The sequence below is a fragment of the Amblyomma mixtum genome, chromosome 3 (genome assembly GCF_055824585.1).
Source record: "Amblyomma mixtum isolate Tamu chromosome 3, ASM5582458v1, whole genome shotgun sequence".
Classification (NCBI taxonomy): Eukaryota; Metazoa; Arthropoda; class Arachnida; order Ixodida; family Ixodidae; genus Amblyomma; species Amblyomma mixtum.
Genome location: NC_143014.1, coordinates 176,403,236 through 176,426,354, shown reverse-complemented (window position 1 = coordinate 176,426,354; position 23,119 = coordinate 176,403,236). Strand labels below are relative to the sequence as shown.

Below are 23,119 nucleotides of genomic sequence, written 5' to 3'. Positions count from 1 at the left end.
TGTGCTAGAAAAACTAGACACCCTGTATACGCAATGCCTTACGACCTCGAGCGTACCAGAAGCTTGCAAGAACGCTAACATTATCTCAATTTATTAGAAAGGAGACGTCAAGGACTTGAAGAATGACAGACCGATTAGCTTACTGACAGTTGCCTACAAGGCACTTACTAAGGTAATCGCTAATAGAGTCAGGACAACCCTAGACTTCAATCAGCCAAATGATCAGGCGGGCTTTCATAAAGGATACTCGACAATAGACCACATTCACACTATCAGTCAAGTGATAAATGTGCAGAATATAACCAACCCCTATACATAGCGTACTTTGATTAAGAAAAAGCATTTGGCTCAGTGGAAACCTTAGCAGTCATGCAGGCATTGCGGAATCAGGGTGTAGAAGTCTTATGTGAAAATACTGGAAGATATCTATAATGACTGCACGGCTACCATAGTCCTTCACAGAGTCAGCAATAAAATTCCGATGAGGAAGGGTATCAGGCAGGGAGATACGATCTCACCAATGCTATTCACCACCTGTTTACAGGAGGTGTTCCGAGGCCTGGTTTGGGAACAGTTGGGGATAAGAGTTAATAGAGAATACACAAGTAATTGCTATTTGCTGATGACATTGCCTTGATAATTCACTCAGGAGATGAGCTCCAAAGCATAAATGAGTTAGACAGGCAGAGCAGAACGGTAGGTCTTAAAATTAACATTCAGAAAACCAAAGTAATGCTCAACAGTCTAGCAAGAGAACAGCAGTTCACAACTGATAGCAAGGCGCTGAAAGTGGTAAGGGAATACGTCTACTTAGGGCAGGTAGTGGCTGCTCTTCTGGATCATGAGAGGGAAATAACTAGAAGAATAAAAATGGGGTGGAGCGCATAAGCCAGGTTCTCTCAGATCATGAACGGCAGTTTACTAATATCCCTCAAGAAAAAAGTATACAACAGCTATATCTTACCAGTACTCGCCTACGAGGCAGAAATTTTGAGGCTAGCGAAAAGGTTTGTTTAATTTAAGGACAGCCAAGCTATGGAAAGAAAAATGATGGGTGTAATGTTAAGAGACCGGAAGCAGGCAGAGTGGGTAAGGAAACAAACGCGTGTTAATGACGTTCTAGTCAAAATCAAGACGAAGAAATGGGCTTGGGAAGGGCACGTAATGCAAAGGCAAGATAACCACTGGTCCTTCAGGCTAACGGAGTGGATTCCAAGAGAAGGCAAGCATAGCAGGGGGTGGCAGAAAGTTAGGTGGGCGGACGAGATTAAGAAGTTTGTGGGGATACGGTGGCTGCAGCTGGCAAAGGACAGGTTAATTGGAGAGACATGGGAGAGGCCTTTTCCCTGCAAAGGGTGTAGTCAGGCTGACGATGATGATAATGATGGTATTAAACGAGTGTTTGTTATACATGCATCCATAACAGGTGGTCTAGACTGTAACGACAACTTAGAAACAGCTTGCATAATGTGTGCTGAGTAGAAGAGAGGACTGAGCATTGGAAAAGCTTATACACCACTGCAAATGCCCATCAAGCAATAATCACATGAGACGGTGTTCGGCACGTCAAGCATACAACACACTCTTTAACAGGCTCACTACAAATTTTTCAGTTTTATTCCGGAGAAAGTTGCATTCCATAAATGAAGATAACCCTGATCAAAGAATGCAGTTGTGTGAAAGGTTTCAACACCTAGTAAAAGAAAGACGAGTTTGCAGATGAAATTTTTTGGACTGACGAAGAGCAATTTAAGCCAAATGGTACTGAATTATCATAACTGTTCACTGTGCTCTGGGAAATCATTACAATAATGCGGCCCAGGCTGTGAATTTACAGGGACTCAACGTCAAGGTAGGGATTTCCACTGAGGGATTCAACTTGACCATTCTCTTCTTCAAAGGAAGTCAGTAACACACCTCAGTGTTCTTCACCCATTAATTTTACCAGCTGTTCATGTATTTTGCAAGAATCAGCAGTTTTACATTCTGCAATGGAACACATCACCACAGTAGCAATAGGAAATCGAGGTCGCCTTTACAACGCCTTGCCAGGATGCTGGACAGGATAAAGAGGTGCAGTCGAGTTCCCTGCACATTCTCCTGACTCGACACCCCCTGACTTCTACTTGTTGACTAGCTAAAATATGAGGTCCACTGCCGAAAACTAACTATGCTGTCTACACTTCGAGATGAAGCATACACAGTAATCTCCAAGAATACTTTGGTCAGTGTTACTCATGCAGTAGTTCATCAAAATGAGAAGTGTCTGCATGCTTGCAGTGACCCCTGTGATCACCTAACATGATTAGAAAATGAAGCCTAAGTTTCAGCTACCCTCCAAAGTCAATACAAATCTCACAAAGAAAAATCCCAGACCTTTCACCCCTCCCATACACCAAGAAGCAGCAATGATAGCTTACCACGTCCTGCCCTCATAAGTGCACCCACTGCCAGGCTCACACAGCCCACACATAGCATTCTCGAGAGTGCCTGCTCTTCAGTCCCGTGTCGTTCATGGATATGGAAACCTTCGGTTATGACATAACGTGATGTTAAAGCCATTTACCCAGAGAAAGTCTTGCATATAGTAGGTATCACTATATTATATACACAAATTGGTCCACCGCAATGATGGTCTTGCAAATTTGAAATCTGGTATCACCGAGAACCCACTGACCTCTTTTTTTCCAGTTGGTACAGGCATCTTCTTGAAAGATGCTCATAGGTTTGGCCACAGCCCCTTCCTAAACTTGCGTCCCTTTTGAGAACACCCCTGATTAGACTAAAAAAGACGTCTTCAAATGGGACAGAAGTTGGGATACAGGCCCATGTGACACCCTTTCCAAGCACTGTGGCCCTGGGAAAGCTAAGCATACCCATTAAATAGCTGGTGGGTTCCCAGTGGTACCAGGATTCACTGCAGTATCTCCTGCATACGGGGCTGGTGCCCCCACTAGACAATCAGTGCACCTGTTTCAGTAATTCAATTTTATTTTAGTTAGATGAAAATTTCTTCTACAGTCCTAATATTCTGATAAGACCTGAGTATTGTGCAGAAAATTCTTGAAATGCACTTGATTGATGGAGCAGAGATTGATGCAACACTAGTAACACGGCAGATCTGTTATAACATAGCTTCGCATATAAAAATTTATTTCATTATAAAACAATGCTGATCACATGAACCCTTTGCAATACTCCATGCTGCAACAATTACAAAAGGATAACTGTCACTACAGCTGCTACCGTTATCTTCTACATTTTTAGTATACTTACTTTCACCACTTACAAAAGCGGAGGCCAAAGTGCCAGAGACCTTCTTAAATAGTCGGTGCATTCAAACCATTCAGACAAGCTGGCTCAAGAAATCTACTCAAGACTCAAGCACATAAAAAAAGATTGCACCAACTTTCCTACCCACCTGTTCCCATGTGTGAAGAAATGAACGGCGGCGCAACAAGGACACTAACCAGAAAAGGACACCACATGCACACACTACCAACTGTTTATTACACAGAAAAGTGGCATATTTAAACATTCAGCTCAAGCATGAGACTCATTGCATTATCGCTCCGAACCGCGGTGTAAGAATAATTTAGGTATTGACACTGACCGCCCGCTGCGGCGGAGAGCGCGCACAGATCTTGTTCGCCCTCTAATACATGCGTCGACCGCAGCGACGCAGGGGCACTGCAGAGCAGGGTCCATGCGCTTGCGGAGCGCCGGATGCGGCTGAGCAGCATGCCCGGCTTTCGGTGCCGTTTTAGGCTGTGTTTTTCAGTGCTTTGCACTGGCAGAGTCACGGTGTAAAGATATATTGTGGTCAGCGTGCATCACAAGGTGTGGACGTTAGGGCTCTCGGCTTTCACGTTGTGATAGGCACCGTGCACAAACAAAGTTCGCTGGAACTAGTTTTTTGTGTCGCGGTTTGGAACCAGCCGCAGTAATAACTGTGCGAACGCAGGTGGTGGCACACGCCAACGATAATTTATTTGATGCACTGAACTGGTGATCTCCAGCAGCAGCACAATGATATCTCTCAGGAAGGGCATACTTGCAGTACTAAATTTCTTTGTTCCACAGAATGGCTATTCAGGCCTCAATTGAACAAAAAATGCCAATTGTGCCACTTAACCTCCGGAAGCAAGGCATGGGTATTAATGGATGCCGCATTGGAGGGCTCCAAATTTAGACCACATCGGGTTTTTCACACCACACAGCACACGGGCACCTTTTGCGTTGTTTAGCACCGCCGAAGCCGGCATTAAAACCTAGTTCTTCCTGGTCATTAAGGTACCCTCGGGCTTAACATTCTGGAGGTCACAAGTTCAGCGAATGAAATAATTGAAATTACTAACGGCGGTCTGGACTCTGTTTCTGTGTGGAGGAAGCCATGTCTCTCCAATTAACCCTGTCCTTTGCCACTTGCGGCCACTGTATCCCCGCAAACTTCTTAATTTCATCCACAACAGTGCGGGGTTCTATTCCTGACTGCAGAGACAATCTATTGGGCAGAATGCGGAAAAGCCACTGAGGTTTCTCTGCACATTAAAGAAACCCAGCTGGACAAAGTTAAGCATGTTCTCTACACGGTGGGCATCATGTCACAGCGTCGGCGCATTTCACTGCTCAAGCAATGTCTGAATGTACGCGCAGGTTTTTCGGCCCAAATGTGGGAGCGTGCACATTGCGGCTGGCCTTTTATATTTAAGAGTAAGTAAACTATGCTCTCAGCATTCCTGAGGATGAACGAAAAAAGCTTTGCAATGAACGCATTTCGGTAACGAGCTTGGAAGGATCACAGGGTCGCGTCCTCACTGCTGTTCCACCCATTCATGCAGACCCATCAAGTAAAACACGAAGTAGCCTAATATTATTCAGTGTCGACAGCAGTTTCAATCCTCCAGTGCCTTGCCGAACTTAACACACCGCACATGCACGCCGTGGCACCGGACGATCACGCAACACCTGCATTACGGCCGCCGCAATTCGGCAACCAGACAAGACCCTATCGCCTGGCGCCATCTGTCGGCACTCGAGAGAAGTGCAAGGAGGAGCGAACAGAATTTGGTCGCGCCGCCGGGCGCAGTGTCAGCACCTAAATACATTCCTACACCATGCTCCGAACCCAACACATGGAATAAAAAGCATCAACATCAGGATAACAGACAAGAAACCTTTGATAAAAGAAATTAGAAACGAAAAGGAGGGGGCCATCTCTTAGCAAAAGCAGTGTCAAACAATCATAGCAACAGAACAGTCATACATGAGAAGCAAAAGCAGTCAGAAACCAAAAACAAAAACAAAAAGTAAAAAAAAACAAATGACCATCGTAGCAAGAGCAGAGTCAAGCATATGAATCAAAACTAGTCAGAAACCGAAAAACAAGCAAAAAGGAAAAGATAAAACAAATAACAAAATTAACAACAGGCCTAAACAAACAAACAGATGGCCGCTAGAAATGCAATGACCATGAGTCCTGACACATTCATGAGTGCAGTAAAGCTCTGTTTTTTTATATACACTTTTAGTGGTCTTTGAAATTTATTTCTATGGGAACATTTTCAGGTATATATATATATATATATATATATATATATATATATATATATATGCATAGTAACATTCAATTTTTATTTTTGTCATTACCAGGCACCTCTCAGTCAAAAAAACCATTGGAACCAATTGGACATTCCAGTTGGAAATAATTGGACATTCCCATTGCTTCCAATTGGATTTCCCAATTGGATTTCCCTCCAGTTATGTTTTTAGACACCCGACCAATTGGATCCAACTGGACTAGCCAATTCGACCCATTAGGCCAGGCAGTTATTTCACCCAGAAAATATTCACAAAATATGTTACATTCATTGAGAAAGGTTGCTAAATGTTTGTGAATAATATGCTCTAGGATCTTGGATAAATATTTATACAATTTAACATATTGTAATGTGCAAAAGGAAAACTGATTTATGAGGACTGCAGGGACACACTCTGCTTAGTGCCAATCAACATTTTTTCTATGGAATTGAAATTAACATGCTTTTATGGAAATCAAAGCCAACAGACACAAATGCATCACACACAAGCAACACTGCGCATTCAGGCACTAGTAGCCTATATTACCTCAATATGTACATCCGAAGAACACACTTCTGCTCCAACTTATATACCCAGTTTATGAGGCTCTCATGCTGGGGCCAGTGGCACTTGCCCACTGAGCGCAGTTATTTAATTTAATTTCAGCTCCAGTGGTGGTGTAGATGATGAGTGCAATTTAGTAGGTTAAGCTGCTATGGTTCTTATTATAAGAACTATACTAGTTCTACTTTTTTTGTCAAATATGCAAAAATTCATTACGTAAATTGGGTGCAGTTGGGAGGACCAATTGGATGCAATGGGTAAGACCAATTGTGCTCACCAATTGGAAACCCAACTGGTCCAATTGGATAGTCCATTTGGACCACCCAATTGGGACACAATTCCAACTGGAACCAGTTGGAAACTGAACTCATTCATTTGGAACCAATTGGAACCCACTGGAAATCCAATTGGTTCCAATGGTTTTTTTTGACTGGGCTAACAAAGGAACTAATGGGTTTATTGCACAGAATGGGGCATTGCGTGCATGCTGATATTAAGTTGCGCGTGCCCTCCTTAATTCCTCAATGATGATTACCCAAGGATGACAACTTGATGAGGGTTTTAATGGTTAATACTTGGCCACTATAATAACAATCTTAAACCTGACTGTTTTTCTGAAATCAGCATAACATTTTACATAAATGTGTCAAATCTGGTTACATTTCACAAATAAATAACAAAAACAGTTTTATATGCCCCATTACGGATCATGTGCCCTAATACACAGCTGTGGATACAGGGCATTCTCAATACAGAGCATAACACACTGCCGCAACACGGCTACACATCTGCCTGACTGGTACGGTGTGCGCCCAGCTTGCGCAGTGCTGTCTGTACAAGGTTTGGCACAGCACCATCTTCATTGCATTGCACCAGAAGGGCTTCCTGAAGTATGACAAGAAACTCTTCTCTGAGTGCAGATGTTTTCATCCGTTGGGTTACATCAACAAGGAGCAATAGCTGTTGGCTAAAACAGTGGCCAGGCAGTGAGGTCAGGCCAAACATCAGTACCACGAGAATATCCTGAAGGTCCTCCTCCGAAAGGTCACTGGCGGTGTTCAGACAATCCTAAAAGCAAGCAATGAAATTTTATGCTTTTGCAGCTGTTTGACATTTCTGCAATTTCTGCTTCACATAAGCAAGTCACATCCATTCTTTCTCTCTGTGTTTAGTGCACGGCAAGGAGCAAAATACTGTACAGCCAAAGCAAGAAAAGTAACCTTCTCTCCCAGCCTTGTTTCTTTACATCTCAGGGCTAAATTATTAATTTTGTTTTAGAATGAAGAACTGCATAAGGTATAGCAATAGCTCTATCAGTGCTGCAAAACATGGTGTTTATATTGTGACGAAGACGACGAAGCTGGCAGTGGGCGGGACGGAGTGCTCGCGCTAGGCCAGCGGCCATTAAATCATCTCTTCTCCATCGTTCACCACGCCTCATTCTTCGGCTGGCCGCCACGTTACAATATATATATAAAAAAAACATGCTCACCAAAACAGTGTTAGCGAAGCAGGTGAACAGGTAGCTCCAGTTGCCAACAGCAATATAAGTCTTGCACCCAATGAGGCACATCAAAAGTTGTTGCAAAACTGCAACAACAGACACATCTGGACCCATATCAATACTTAATGCTGTCTTCAGCTGAGCTGATAATATTACCCACTCCTCAGATGTAGCCCCTGCAAGCCACTGAAAATAGAATAGTGGGTTTTCATGTTATATCAAACAACTCAGATATTTAAAAAGCACAAAAGAAGGTTGTTTCATCCGTATCTTAATAAAGAATGACATTCTTAAAAAATTCCTGCATTGAAAGTTCAAGTGTATGAAGCATATTGACTGACTTTGAATGAGTGAAGTCATGTAAGGAAGACATTGATAAGAGTTGTTTACCATGTCATGGCCACTTGTTGCAACACCATGGGGTGCAGTTAGCAGCAAAGGTTTATGGGATGCAGGTTTGCAAAAGAATCATTCTGGTGCCGTCATGCAAGCCAATCACCTAAAATGCCTGCACAAATGACAGGACTTGCATGCTCCATCCGCTGGTATTAATACCGGGAAAGTGGACCACGAGGTAGCACTGTAATATATTTGTTTCCCAGAACATGCCTCCCATAAACTTTTACTGCCAACTGTAGATTCGCATCTAGTGGTCATGACTACACTTATGGCGACTAATCTTCTTAATGAGGTAAAGCGAGGGGCACGCAGAGGGCAATGAAGGAAAACGCAAGCAGCATTCTGCAGCCGACCTCTTCTCATTGGTAAGCATAAGGAAACGTGTTAAGACTAATAAAACCGCTGCTGTACATCCCCTGACTTCTGGCTTCTTGCTGTCTACTTTCAAGTTTTTCCTCTTTCCACTGCCTCCACCACACCCACGAAAAATGAGGATCAAACATGAATTCCAAAATGTTTGAACAGCTCCACTGTGACCAAACTATTTTCATCAGAAAGATGTGAAATTTGGCAGACTGTGGACAGTTCTTGGTACAAAAAAGTAGTACTTTAAGACACATGCATAAAATTTCTGGGACCATGTTCCTCCAATAGAAACCCATATGAAACCTCATCCATTCAATCTCGCTTAATTCAAACTTCTGACACTTTGGTCCAGTGTCCAAACTGACACTTTGGTCCTGTCAACATAATGTGCCCTCAAAAGGCACCTCTTACGTCAAACTCCACATAATTGAAACCAATTTTCGATCCCCTTCAAGTTTGAATTATCAAGAGTGTACTGCATTAGAGATTGCAGCATGGCTTCTTTTTGCATTTTAAAACAACACTAACCAACTGTTTCACAAAATGAAATCATACCTTTCATATCATCAAGGACGCATTGAAAGGATACTCGAATTTCAGTTTTGGGTTTTTTTTTTATGGGGGGCCAACGTCCCAAAGTGACTCAGGTTATGAGGGACGCCATAGTGGAGGGCTCCAGATAATTTCGACCAACAGGGGTTCTTTACTGCGCACTGACATCGCACAATACATGGGCCTCTAGCATTTCGCCTGTATCGAAATGCAACTGTCATAGCCTGGATCAAACCCTCACAGCTCAGCAGCCCAGCACCATAAGTACTGAGTCACCGCGCCGGCTCGAATTTCAGTTTTACTATTGAAACCTATATTTGAGTGTCATCCAAGGAGGACCACTGATTCAAGGTGGTTCTCATTCATCAGTGCTCTGTTTTTCGAAAATACAGTCCAAAAATCTGCTTCAAGAAAGCAAGGAGCATGCTTATTACATACTTCCCATAAACATATTACATACTTCCCATACTTCCCATACATACTCCTGCCTGAATGTTACCTTTAGTGGCTGGTGTGACACTCACTAAAAGGCGCTTAAGTATTGTGCAATTAAAAGTCCCCTGACCACCCTCTGATTGAAAATTCACTATATACCAGTGTCTGTAAGGCATCGCCTGTGGAACTCACGGCAGTGAAATATTTTTTAAAAAGTCTCATTAGCAGCAGGGTCGCACCTGTCGCAATCAAGCGATTTCACCATGCTTCTCTATACCCAGCCCTCTCCGAAGTACTTCCTCTCACCCACCCAGGTGAGAGGAAATTTTGCCTTGCCAAGCAAAATTTCCGTTCCTCATTTCCTTTTAGTAGGAGCCACAGGGTATGTCAGGTGCCTATGTCACAGCCCTGCCTTGCCATGGTGCATGCTTTTCTTTTTTTACGCGGCAGTGCTTCCATGCACTACCTGGTATGCACCTATCGCCTAGAGGCATCAGAATGTGGAGTGCCGCGCTATGCATGAAACACAATTATCAACATAGGAGGGCCGAATTACAGCAATGTGGAAGCAGCTTTCTGAGTAGACTGTGTGTTTGTGTCCATGAGTGTGCCAAAAAAAAATTAACTATGTAAACAATAAACAAACAGCACAGCCCCCAGACCACATAGACGTAAATGGACCATATAGCAAGAAAGTAAAATGTATACTTTTTCTCGCATGAAAATAATGTCATGATGATAAAGATCAGGAGCAATTAGAAGACTGTGTGATGTTGTCTGCAATTCACCTGTGGATCAGAACAAAAGACCAATGAAATGTTTAGTGGCTGTGCAATCACAAGCACACCTTGGATGCCAGCAGAGTGGACAAGAAGATTGGCTTTGTATAGAGAGAGCGCAAATAAGTTTTGATTTGAATTTCTGCCGCCTTTCAGAGCACACATGGCTCTAATATTTTGCAGAAACTATCACAGCGGTCTGATCTATGAACAGAGCTTGTTTATTTGATACTTCCAAACCTGCTCAGCGGCTCTTTAAACAACAATTATAGTATCAATGGCAGCTAACTTTGTGAATCCAAAACAACCCTTAAGCACCATATCATGAAAAATAGAAATCCTTAACATAACAGCACATTTTCTGCCAAAAATCTTACATACTTGAAGAAGGTTTGGTAACCTGTACAAGCTGGAGACAAAGCAACTGTCTTCATTTGTTGTTTATTTAGGCTGCAAGCTAAATATTTTGACGTGATTCTTTGAGTGCTGTCTTCCATCGAAAGAGCCAGAATGAGGTGAAAAGCCAGCATCGTCTCAGTTAGCCCGTGTGCCCCAACATAAGTGTCATCTTTTTTGCCTTGACAAATGCACAGCACTGATCTTTAATCATACGATTTAAATATCTCAATTACCCAATGCTAATGTGCCCACTTTTGTAATTCTCACTTGATTTTCATCCTAGCAAAAAAAAAATGCAAAACACATACACAAAAAAAACGAAAAGCACAGCGAAAATGAATAGCACAGCGAAGTACTCAGGCCTAATGTCTCCAACAAAATGCCATCTAAGAACAAAAAAAGGCTCTGCTGTCATCATGCGATAACAATGGCACTGAGGCTGTTCTAAGTGTGGTTTCTGAACTTTTCTTCAGTCAATGCCACTTGTCATTTTCCACCCTTGCTTAATTATATAGAAGCATAGGAACAACCTGCTGGCAATGATGCGCTGCACTGCACTACTTTTAAGAGGCTGTGTGCACACACATGAGAGTAAAACACAAGACAAGTGTCCAGATGAAGCAGGTGACAACAGCAGCAACTGGCCGACAACATGTGCGGGGGAACAAAATGCAACTCGCACATAAATGATTAAGATTGTTTCCTGAAGTGCTGCCGAGCGAATGAGATGCTGGACAGATGATTTCACACCAGCCTTCAGGAAGGAGAATTATGGGCACAGTTTATGGATGTTAAAATTTTAGTCAATGTGCTGCGGATGGCGGGTATGAAAGACAGGAGAGAGAAAATATTTGGAGGCACAGACATCCAGCCCAAGTGAGACAGTTAGTGCTCCTTTCGTTTCTTAGTTAAGCTCTAATTTCTCTTGAGTACTTAACAGTATCAAACACAACAACAGAAACAAAAATGAAGACCCCAGAAATTTGATTTTTCAGAACATGTTGTGGTATGCTGGTACTCAATAGACAGGAACGTCATGGCTGACATGTAATGCAACTGATGTTTGTACAAGCACGTCGATATAGGTACGTACATGAGGCGTCAAGCAAGAAAATGTTTTTCAACGGGCAAACAACCAAGCTACCACTTCTGTCAACATTTAGGGTAACCTCGGTCCTCGAACAATACATTACACTTCATAATATCCAAGTAAGCAGGAAAATGAAAAGTTTATATAACAAATATTGAATAAAATGGCAGTACTATGAATATTGAGACTGTATCCCATAATTTTAAACAGTATAAGAAGAGCTATTATGAATAATGACTCATTGCATTTAAATCTCAAGTTTGTAACACTGAAATAGACAAAGATAAAAGTGCAACTCATGAAACGTAGCACTAAAAATGCTTGTTACCAATGAATGCCACACAAAGCTTGCCCAGTCAGTCGCAGAACATTTGTCCCACAAACCAAATACTTATCAATAAAAGACAGTTTTCATCTTACCCACTACTCGTTCATCAGAAAGTGACTTTGCAAAAAAAGCATCTCTTACACACAGTTGCATACAGTTACACACTGTTCTCAACAAACATGAAAGCAGAAATGAAGTGCCATTCTTATCAGGCCACTTACAAGGCAGAAATATGGCATCAGAAGGTCACACAGGGAGGATTGAGGAAACTGAGTAGCAATATGCTCGCACTCATTTCTCCACTGCTCAGAATCAAGCAGCACCAATTCTTCACTGCAATTATGAACAGTCGCTGCACCTGTTTGGAAAACAACAAGCACCACGATAAAAATATCTGCTATACAGCAAAGCACAGAAAAATAAGTGCATGCAAAAATGCTCAAACATGCACTCTCTGTCTTTCACACACACACACAAAAAGGCCACAAAGGCTATGCAACTTAGTCTGCAAGAATTTTTAGCATGCCACTATGATATGCCTAAAACTAGTTTACAGCAACTATGGACCTTATTCATGTGACGTCAATTGCACGGCATGCCTATGCAGGCAACCATGGCACGCAATGATACGGCGGTCACATTGTGTCATGACCACATAAGGGAAACAATCCTGTTTTCTGGCTAATCCGAAGGTGGTTGGCAGGGTACAGGGTTGCCATACAGGAGCCTCCTGCCAACCGCCAAATCTGAGAGTGAATAGGGTCTACAGCTATGCTCTGGCTGGGGCAAAACTTTTGAAGATGTACTGATGGCTAGAAAAAAATATACATATGGCAATTACACATTTGTGGAAATGCGAATGATGAGCACTAGCTGGTTTCCCGTTGTGCTTCTCCAATTCATGGTTTTGCAATTTACGATTTTGCATAAATCACAAATTCGATTTATGCATTGCCTCCTGGGTCAGAACTTGAGGATCCTAGCACCAGTCATGGGAGGCTTCTGCTTGATGAGCCTCCACTTGGAGGATCTTGCCATTTTTCATGAGCGGTTTGGAGCACGAGCACACGCATCTAGAGGGTTCGCGCGCACCTTAGCCAATGACTTCTGGAAACAGAGAGGGCCTTTGTACTTCTTCTGTGATGTCATCACACCTTGCCCGGGTTGCAATGCCGTGCCATGAGCTTAGGCCACAAGACTCAAGAGGTGACAGACAGGAGGAGCAGACACAGCGTTAGCGTCTCACAAATTAGGTCAAATGAGCACGGCCTCAACTCAAAACCTTTTTTATGTACTGCATCGCATACAGACGTCGCATGCCAAAATTTCTTTTTGTATTTTGGCATTTTAATGCGACAGCGTTAAGGAGCTTGTGCAGCAGAAAATCCGGCTGCGGCGGCGTCAGCGTTTGTCCCATTGATCACAAAAAATCCCCAAAGGAGCAACCTAGGAGGCAGATGGGCCACTTAGGTCATGTAACCTTGTGACATCATAACAACCTGCCCACAGAATTGCAAGCAAACTGACCACCGTGGCAGGCAGCAGTTAAATTAATGACTGGTCGCAAGAGGTTGCTAGGGAAGAGCAACCTGGATCGCACAAGTCCCACTGGTGGCAGCACCTGCCATCGCAAGGCAGTGGAGCATCACTTAAAGGTGCACTGAAGAGGAATCTGAACTTGTCTTTTTAACGCGGGAACTCGATCTACACGTTCCGAGCTTTCTTAGAAACTGCGATTTACTGCCCTGTGTGGCCTATTCCCCAATTAAATCGAATTAACGTCCGGCTCCCGCCTTTTTTTTTTTTAATTCTGCCTCGTACGGTGGGCGGAGTCAACCAACGCGTGGAGCGCCTTTCACCCAGTCCCGTGGCGGCTTGCCGCTCTGCCATCGGCGGAGTAATACGCAGTAGTCCGTAGTAGCAAATAGTCCGCGCGTATTTTTATTTCTTCGGGCTTATTTTGCGGCTATATTATCTGCGAATGAAACTATTTATTCATGGAAACCTAAAAAACAAAATAAAGCGAAAGCAAGGCCTCCACGGGACTGGGTGAAAGGCGCTCCACGCGTTGGTCGACTCCGCCCACCGTACGAGGCAGAATTCAAAAAGAAAGGCGGGAGCCGGACGTTAATTCGTTTTAATTGGGGAAATCGGCCACACAGGGCAATAAGTCACTGTTTCTAAGAATGCTAGGAACGTGTGGATCGAGTTCCCGCGGCAAAAAGACATGTTCAGAATCCTCTTCAGTGCACCTTTAAGCGCTGCAGCACTGTGCCAGGAGTGGTATGAGGACTCCCAGAGATCTACGAATGTTAAGTAGAGAACCGCAGAATGTTAAGCAGAGAACTGCAGAATGTTAAAAGTAGAGGATTACCGACTCTGCATATATGAACATTAACCCATTACCTATCGCGTCATACCCTTGAAGCGGAGCTTAAGTGTCCCCTCCAAATGTTTAACACTTTTTACATCAACAGACAACTGGAATGCCGAACAGAAAATTTGGCATACAGCATCCATATGCAACGCAATGTAGGAGACTATGTGTCGAAGCCACGTTCACTTGACCTAGGTCAAGAGGTGCTCACCGTCTGAGTGTATGGTCCTGCCCTCCGCTCTCCCCCTTCTCGCACTATACCCAACCTGCTCTCGACACAATAAATGTTTTACAATCCAATCCAATCCTCTGGCATCTAAACTTGCGCTCCATCCGTTATATATGCGAACACTTGATGTTGAGAACCACGACTACTACGCAACGGCTGGGAACTTCCGCCTTAACCCTTTCAGGTCCAGTGATTCCAATTGGAATCACGAAATTTAGAAGCCATCAGTCTTGAATTGAGCAAGAAAGTCCTACTGTTTGGCTCTAGTTCTGACATTTAGCAATCCATCAACGTAAGTTAGCAGCCTTTACCACACAAAGAATACAAAAGCAAAAACTAAATGTGGAAAATTAAGCGAGGCAGACCTACGACACTTGGAGTCATCACTGTCACAAGTTTGAAATGGAGGGGTGCAAAAAAAAAATATTCCAGCTTGTAACTCCGCATCTGTCCGCAATGAAAGCATCTGTCAGCTGCCAAACAAACAAATGACAAATGAAAACATTACAGGTTTGGCTACTGGGTTTTACTAAGAACAAAAACCTGATGAAGTTAGCCTCGGTGCCACTTTAAACAACCATATATGTAACCGGTGTTTAATATGGCCTGTAACATGCCAACAGCAACTACCATTTCATTTGTGCTTTACAACAATGAAATGCACTGTGACACACTACAGGAAGCCCTAATACCCTTCTGAATAGCAGCCAAATGCCAAACTTTTCACCATCATCGGGCTGCCATTGCTTAATGAAGGGAAGTCAACCTCCTATGGTGAGTTGCACGTCACAGTGGATGCAACTGTACAGCCACACTCAACAGGACGTGCAATGCGCCAGCAGCAACTCGATGGAGTTGTCCTCAGTGCCACCACTTCTCATGTACGGTTGGTCCATGTTAATTCAAACATGGATAATTTATGCCTCCATAAAAATCAAACAAGTTTTTAAAATCTGGCTGGCCTACTATGTCCACTACTGACCATCTAGAACAATATTTGTATAGAGTTGTCTTCAGTGTGCCCTGAAGTGATAAGACAGCTGTACATCAATCAGTCTATCAATATAACAACATAAATCAAGTTCCTAGAAATATAAGCACCGACTGGTACACTTGCACTTGAGATGGCAATTCAAAATGGGAGCATAAGTTTGGATGCGATCTTTCACTGTCATTTGCAGAGCAACGAATGAAAATCCTAAATTTTACAACATGACAGCACTAAGTGAAATTTAAAATCTGAAAAAGTACTTGCAGATGTTGCACAAGTGTCCCCCAAAATACACACATAAAAATGAAAAATAAAAATGCTGCCTCACCAAAGACTTCACGTTCAGGATACTGTTTCTTAAACAGGCATTTTATAGCTGCACAGCTCAGGCCAATGCCACACAACAGGTTAACCCCTTGGGTAGTCCAGCTATCATCTACCAAGAGAAAGTAGGAATAAAAGAAGCTTTAGTTGGAAGACTCACTCTCTTGCTCCATGCTCAACAGCACATGAACCATTAATAGCTTGCATGCAGAAAGCAAATGCTACCAGGCAGCTATACTAGCAAAATGGGGGAGCAGCTGTGGCAACTGCTCTTGCATTCTGGACAGAAACTGCCACACACTGTGTCTCATCTCCATGACATATCATGTACATAAAATTTAGTTGCACATCTGTACAAAATTACTGGCATTTTCTAAAAACTTACAAAAATTAAAGTTTTGGAAGGCATGCATGAAAAACAGCCAAACTGGTTATTACATTAATGTCTGTTATTGATAACCAACTACTGTAAATGACTTCTTTTTTTTTTTTTTTTTTGCTACGTCAATTCCTTGCCATTCATTCTGCACTAAAATTTTAGAACAATTTGCGGACACTAAATTTTGCAAGCTGACCGGAACTAGACAGTCAATAAACACACCATTGGAGACTGTACAAAAGTGCCAACAAAACACTTCAGACAACTACCAGGTCTGGTGTTTATGCTACATCATACATATTAACAATAAACACCCCACTACCATAATGCAAGGATCTCTGGATGCAATTTTCAGCACACACAGCAGCACATGAATGTCAGAGTCTGATCTGCGTGGCAGGGCATACTGCTCACAAGACCAATTTTTCACTAATTCCACACTACTGATAAAAAGTGCAAAGGTAAAATCCTTGCAAAAATTCAGTCAGAGCAACAACAACAACAAAAAAAGACTTTGCAGGCCCAAGCAACCTCAAACTATATTTACCTATATTTAAGTAGGCTTGCAAGAAACGAAGCACTTTCTCTTTCCTAGCACCATTGAGTTCCAAACAAGCCTTGTCAAGCATCTGGACCAGCATTTGGGCCATGGGAGCAATATAGTGCTTGGACATCTTTGGTGCAATGGCCTGAAATGTAAAGGGCACGTATTGTTCCAAAAAAGTCATCACACTCATCATACACAAACTAAAAATCTAGATGTTGGTTTTGGTTTTTGGTTTTTGAGGAAAGGAAATGGCGCAGTAACTGTCTCGCATATCTCGGTGAACACCTGAACATGCCATAAGGGAAGAGATAAAGCACGGAGTGAGAGAAGAAAGGAAGCAAGAGGTGCCACAGTGGAGGGCTCCGGAATAATTTCGACCACCCGGGGATCTTTAACGTGCACTGACATCGCACAGCACATGGGCGCCTTCTGCGTTTTGCCTCCATCGAAATGCAGCCACTGTGGCCGGGTTCGAACTCAGCAACTCCAGCTCAGAACCACCCAGCTTACCTCACCTATTCAAAACCATCACTTTGATCAATGGCATGAAAGAGTACATTCACATGCTTGCAGCCATTTCTCGTCGTGCAACACTGTCTTGTGCATGGCTTAAAAACTATACTACAGTTTCAGGTTTGGTTTTCTTATCTTCCGCTACACAGCTTTAAATTTTTTAAGCCTCTCTATGAAAGTTCTCAGCACAATTCAATCATATCAAGCAAGAAGCCCTTGTTTCATGCCAACAGCGCTCGAAAATGGCTCTCATCTTGGAATTTTACTGCTTCGTTTGCGTAATTCTTTGATGAAAGTGAAAGTGATAGGTGTGCAGATGACAACCATTCAGCAACTTCGTCCAAAACAAAGAGCCTCAGCTGACCCATGACAAGCCTAGGCACGTCTCAGGTCATGGAGAAGCATCCAACTTGCAAGCTGTGCTATGAAATGTGCATAGCTGAACATGAAGCCAGCAACAGCCTTAGGGACTTCTTTACAGAATGACATCATGGTTATACAGGCTAACTTTTTTATTCTTGGTTCAAAATTGGGACATTTCAAACCAAGGGTTTTACTACAGTATAAGCTATCATATGTATACTGTAGATTTTTTTTACTATGAATTTTTGACTTCTTAAACTGATGCTTGGTTTCAAACTTTTGGGCCACCATAAATTTGCCAAACAAAAAATTTCGTTAATATGCTTCAACTAACCTGTTTTATTTCTTAAACCCCCGAAAAGGTAGTTCCTCCAACTATGTTTTGGTATCCTACCATACAATAAACCGAAGTGCTAATATTTACAGCTCAATAAATTCTTGCACACACCACTGTGAAACTGCCCTTTTTCATCTGAAAGGAGGTAACAACGCCAACATTTCCCGTATTTAGCAGAATTCCCAGCACAATGAGCAGAGTTAATTACTTTGTGTTAAAATACATCATCAAAACACCATTACAGAATGTGCGCAATTTTCCTTAGTTTGAAATATTTTTTATTTAAGCACAACACAGGTGTAAAACTCAAAGAAGCATGAATGCACTTAAATCTTGACACAAAAGATTAAAAAAGAAAGTTATTTGTTCTTACCATGAACACACGAACAGGAAAGAAGTCTTCTGGATGTGGATCACTGGCACCAGCCAGTTCAATATAGCGCATAATTTGAACTAGCAACCAATCGCAATTCACAATGTTGCTGCACTTCACCAGTTCTTCAATTAAGTGCACGTAATTGTCACGGCGTTTTGATGTCATGGTGTCAAGAAGGTTTTCAAATTCTTCCAAAAGAAAGCTTCCAAGCAATTCTTGTTCAACTTCAGGACACTTTTGATATTCGCAAGCAACTCGAAGGTGCACTAGGAGCTGCAAAAAATGGTGGTAAATGTCATTAAGCTGTGTAAAGATCCCCAGTGTGTTCATGACCTATGAAGTGAGCTTGCAAAGTTCATGCCATTTTAAGCGTAGATATTAGGTATTAAACATCAGAACTTATTTCACAGGCTCTTAAAATATATCAAGGCAATGTTACCTCAAATGAGGTACTTCCTACACCGAAAGCTAAGTCTAAGCATCCACTACAGTCTTGAGAAACCCTTCACACACATTTGCAAATGCTGTCCTGAAATGTAGCGGAATGCCTTCGAGACATATTCTGGGAGAACTCTGAAAACTTTCCTAGCTTATCAGATGTGATAACAGATTAGCATTACAAGAAGATAACAGCAGAACAAAAGGCATACCAATCTGTAGATTACCAAAACAAAGTGTCACATATGTCAGTTTTATGTGCTTTATTCAGCAGCGTTTGATTGCTCCTACTTCATAAACAGGTACAATGCTGCACAATGATACTGGCTTCATGATTCTTGCAAACCCTTCAGCACCTTTATGCTCCTTAAAGGACTGAAATTATGAACTCAGTGCCAGTGGCATCACATAGCCCTGTTGCTGCCTCTAAAACCATATCCATACTGCTATCATCTGTAAGTTCCTCTAAGAGTGTCCTTAAGACTTCCACAACTAACATCATTCACAAGCAATTATAATATTTCTTCAAGCTCTTTTCTTTTAAAGCTCCATGCCCAGAAGCCAGAAGAAGTGCAGCATTTCAAGCAGAATTTCTTTTTCTGTGCACTGCATCCCAACAAAACCAAACAAATGCTGCCCCATAGGTAGGCCCATTTACAAAAATTGGCCCAAAGCTCTGCTCACTAAGAGTCTGCTTATGTCCAGGGCTGGCTATGGGCAAGACTCACCTGTGCAACTGTGGTGGTGCATCCATCAGTAACAGCCAAGTCAACAAGGCCTTCAATGACTTCCAAGGGGGACTCCAAGCATAGGCTGGCAAAATCACCCAAAGCCTGCTCAGTGCTCTTATTATTTTTCATGAGATAAAAAGAAAGATTTTATAGGTTTAATTAGTAACTTTTACAAAATTACACTAAGCACAAAGCTTTCTTTTCAGTGACAAAAGCACATGAACAAATGTAAACCTTCTGTACAACCAGACATGTTGATTAATTCATCTGTGCTTGTGCACACAAAAATGAACATGCATGAATACTTAACACCACATGAACGACCAAAAAGATGACAGAGTATTCAGTGCAGCTATACTTTCCAGACATCAGATGCAAGATACAGCTTAATGATATTAGCTACTTGCCATATTTTTCAATTCTGTGAAAACGCAAAAAAGTGCAAGCATACTTCACTGCCCACAGCATTACATCCAAGCTGCATCTTTATATCTCATAGTAGCATCATCATGGTTTGGTCAGGACATTACTTCTTTTCATTTTTTTAAGATAGCAGCAGGTCTGCTCTCTAGTTTTCCTCTCTTATCTCCTTCATTAAATGTCCCTTTTATCACGGTTTACCCAACATAGTCAAAGTAGTATCACCTCTAAACTGCGTCCAAAGTCAGCATCAGAAATGAGGTTCACTTTTTCAGTAAGTCGGCTTTCAAAGTCAGTCAACTTCAGCATAGGGAGACGACTGAAGCTCTCTGAATGCATCATATAAAACAACATTGCTGCTTGCAACTTTGGAGGTGCTGCACTGCAGGTCTTGAGCACAAGCTGCAAATAGTAACATAAAAAGAGTACACTTATGACCATTATTTGATGCTTGCCTTTGCACGGAGCTCCTACTTCAACACAGCAGCTGCTCCTCCATTATTATGCTAAGGATGCATATATCCATGCGCGCACAAAAACAAACATACAAAGTATGCACAACCGTCTTTGGAAAAATAATTGCTTGTTACACCCCTGTGCACAGTGACCTTGCCTACTAAGAGCCACTCAGATTGCAGTCAAGAACAATGAGGCTTACTTGTCAATGGTAAAAGCAAGCAGCCAGTACGTTTGGCAAATTAATAATGCTTCTTTTTTTACTTTTTCAGTAATATATACACATGCATGCACCACACATGCACACATGCATGCCTAAACGGAAACAGTGCATCAAAACCAGTCACCCTCCTACTTCAAAAGAATAGAAGCAGGCCACTTGACATGGCTATGCATCATATTTTGCAGTGCTTTGTCTCTTCACTAAATACTTTAATAACAAAAAGAAAGTAATACTACCAATCTCAACTCTGCAATCCCCTTTGCATACTGTACAAAAGAGCCAAAAAAAAAAATAATTTCCCTATTGCCACAGTTGTGAACATCAAATTTTTGTATCATGCAATCCAAATTACCAACATACTGCTCGGGACATTTACACAGTATTAGCTGCAACGAGCACGCAGTGTACATTGCAAGAAGACTCGCTATATACAATAAACCTAAAACCTTAAAAAGTAAACAGTGAAACAACTCTAAATTTTAGAAGTCCTACAGCTGTAGCACAAAATGTTGTGCAGAGATCCTGGAATCTGATGCTGATTCACTGCATGTAACAAGTATGCCTGCAAGCAGTTTCTGTTTGCAAGCGCACTTCCCCAAATTTAGTAACACCCTGGCTTTACTTTCTCAACATGCTCAACAGTTTTCTGCATTTGTATAATCTAAGAATTACTGATGGCAGGAAGCTGGAGGCTTAGAACTTTCATTCAACACTTTCAAGGTCTGGGTGTTACAAGATCGATAGCCTCCCAAGCTCTGTGACTTCTACGTGTCCTCCGCTATTTTGTTACAATCATTTACAATCAGTAAAGAGCTGTATCTAGTACATCAAGTTGAGAATCCACAGGCCACAACAAAATTACACAGAGATAATAAGTCTCGAGGAAATAATTCCATGTGGTACCTTTTTCACACAGTCATTCGCAGTTTCACACAGGGCAACTTGGCACAGACGAGGAAATAGCTTTGGATGACTCAACAAGTTCAAATGGTTGTTCAGTTTATCACAGCTCCTGAGAGAAATATAAATATACTTTATAATGCAAATATATGCTTTAAAGCATAGTATTCTGAACACAAAATCTGACTACCAATTTTTCTGCATACACTTTTCTTGGTTTCACAGCTCAAGAAACTTGTAGCTGTTAGCAAAGTTAAGACACATGCATGCCTACCCTTTCTTGCACACCAGGCAGCCAAGATACAAAAATATAAAATTATTTAATACACTGTGCTCACATTAAGGGGGGATGTGGGTCTCGAGATCACAAAAAAATGTGAAAATGGTCATTTTTGGAAAAACAGTTTTTCATACTATCTATTATCTATCATATCTATTATCTATCATATATCTATCTATTATACCACCATACTATGTATCTATGCGGACCTGGCCCATTGCCTCTTCTATTGCCCGGCTGCTCAGCAGTCGGGCTCCTTCCCCCCACCCTCTCTATCCATCACCACCTGGCTCGACTGGCTTGGCGCTGAAGGGGAAGAAGAACAGCGGCTTCTGGTCGCCCAGGCAGTCGACATGCTCGGCCTATAAATTATGGTCGATTAAAAGTCTTTTACTACTACTACTACTACTTCAAACTACTGGTCATATGTTTAGGGGAATCTCCCAAGGTGGAGTAGATTTATAATAACAGAGTAATTACACATTGGCATCCATCTAAGCGCAGCCAACGCACCCAAGCACAGCCAAGCGCAGCCATTTGACCAACACTGTTCCCACTTCGAGTTATTGATCAGTTTGCTGTCGCCCTACCATATGCTAGCCGTCCCGGTTAACTCAGTTGGTACAGCGACTGCTCCGGTGAAGCGGCGGTCCCGGGTTCGAACCCCGAGGGCCAAGTTTTTTTTAACTATGAAGGTGCTGTGGCTGTGAAGCTGTACATCTTTCCTTTGTAGCCTTATGGCAGCTCTTGGGCGGATGCCAATGAGTAATTACTCCCTTATTATACTTCAAACTACACCTGCGCAAAATATCCATGCTCAAAATGATCCCAAAGTATGAAAAAATGAATACTTAGAGATTCGTATGGCTGAAAAACTAAGCACGAGCTTCTAGGTGATGTTCCACTTTACACGATCGCAATTCCGAAAACGCTCTCTAATTTCCGCCATTTTGCTACTGTTTGAAAGCTCATTTTGTGCTCTTTCATTCGACACCTCTCAAGATGTCATCACATCAGCGAGCCAAAGCTACCAGCGTTTTCCTGCATCTCGATTATTGGAGACTCAGTAAATGCACACAGCTTTCAAGCCTCTTCACCTCCATTCGCGATTTTACAAATACGGTCTCTGCCTTACAGGCTTGTTCTCTGGTTGGCCTTGGGTAAATGAGCTTGGCATTATTTATTTATTCGGGAAGAGTAGAGCTGTGCAGTGATGCTATTTTTACTGGCTTTTACACT

General features: G+C 42.2%; 1 protein-coding gene across 3 annotated transcripts in view; it reads right to left on the bottom strand.

Moving 5' to 3' along the window:
* Positions 1 to 3,489: 3,489 nt before the first annotated feature.
* LOC149352821 (uncharacterized) overlaps positions 3,490 to 23,119 on the bottom strand; it is a 34,801-nt gene continuing 15,171 nt past the window's right edge. For 2 of the 3 annotated variants that reach the window (XM_089582034.1, XM_089582035.1), the window contains exons 7-15: positions 21,604 to 21,712; positions 20,247 to 20,423; positions 19,599 to 19,715; positions 18,430 to 18,705; positions 16,844 to 16,985; positions 15,922 to 16,029; positions 12,218 to 12,354; positions 7,637 to 7,834; positions 3,490 to 7,212 (exon numbers count right to left, since the gene is read on the bottom strand). In XM_089582034.1, coding sequence (XP_089438160.1) covers positions 6,925 to 7,212; positions 7,637 to 7,834; positions 12,218 to 12,354; positions 15,922 to 16,029; positions 16,844 to 16,985; positions 18,430 to 18,705; positions 19,599 to 19,715; positions 20,247 to 20,423; positions 21,604 to 21,712 — 1,552 coding nt within the window. In that variant the 3' untranslated portion in view covers positions 3,490 to 6,924. Of the gene's footprint in view, positions 7,213 to 7,636; positions 7,835 to 12,217; positions 12,355 to 14,923; positions 15,076 to 15,921; positions 16,030 to 16,843; positions 16,986 to 18,429; positions 18,706 to 19,598; positions 19,716 to 20,246; positions 20,424 to 21,603; positions 21,713 to 23,119 lie in introns of those variants that run through there. The other variant, XM_089582036.1, reaches the window with a different exon arrangement.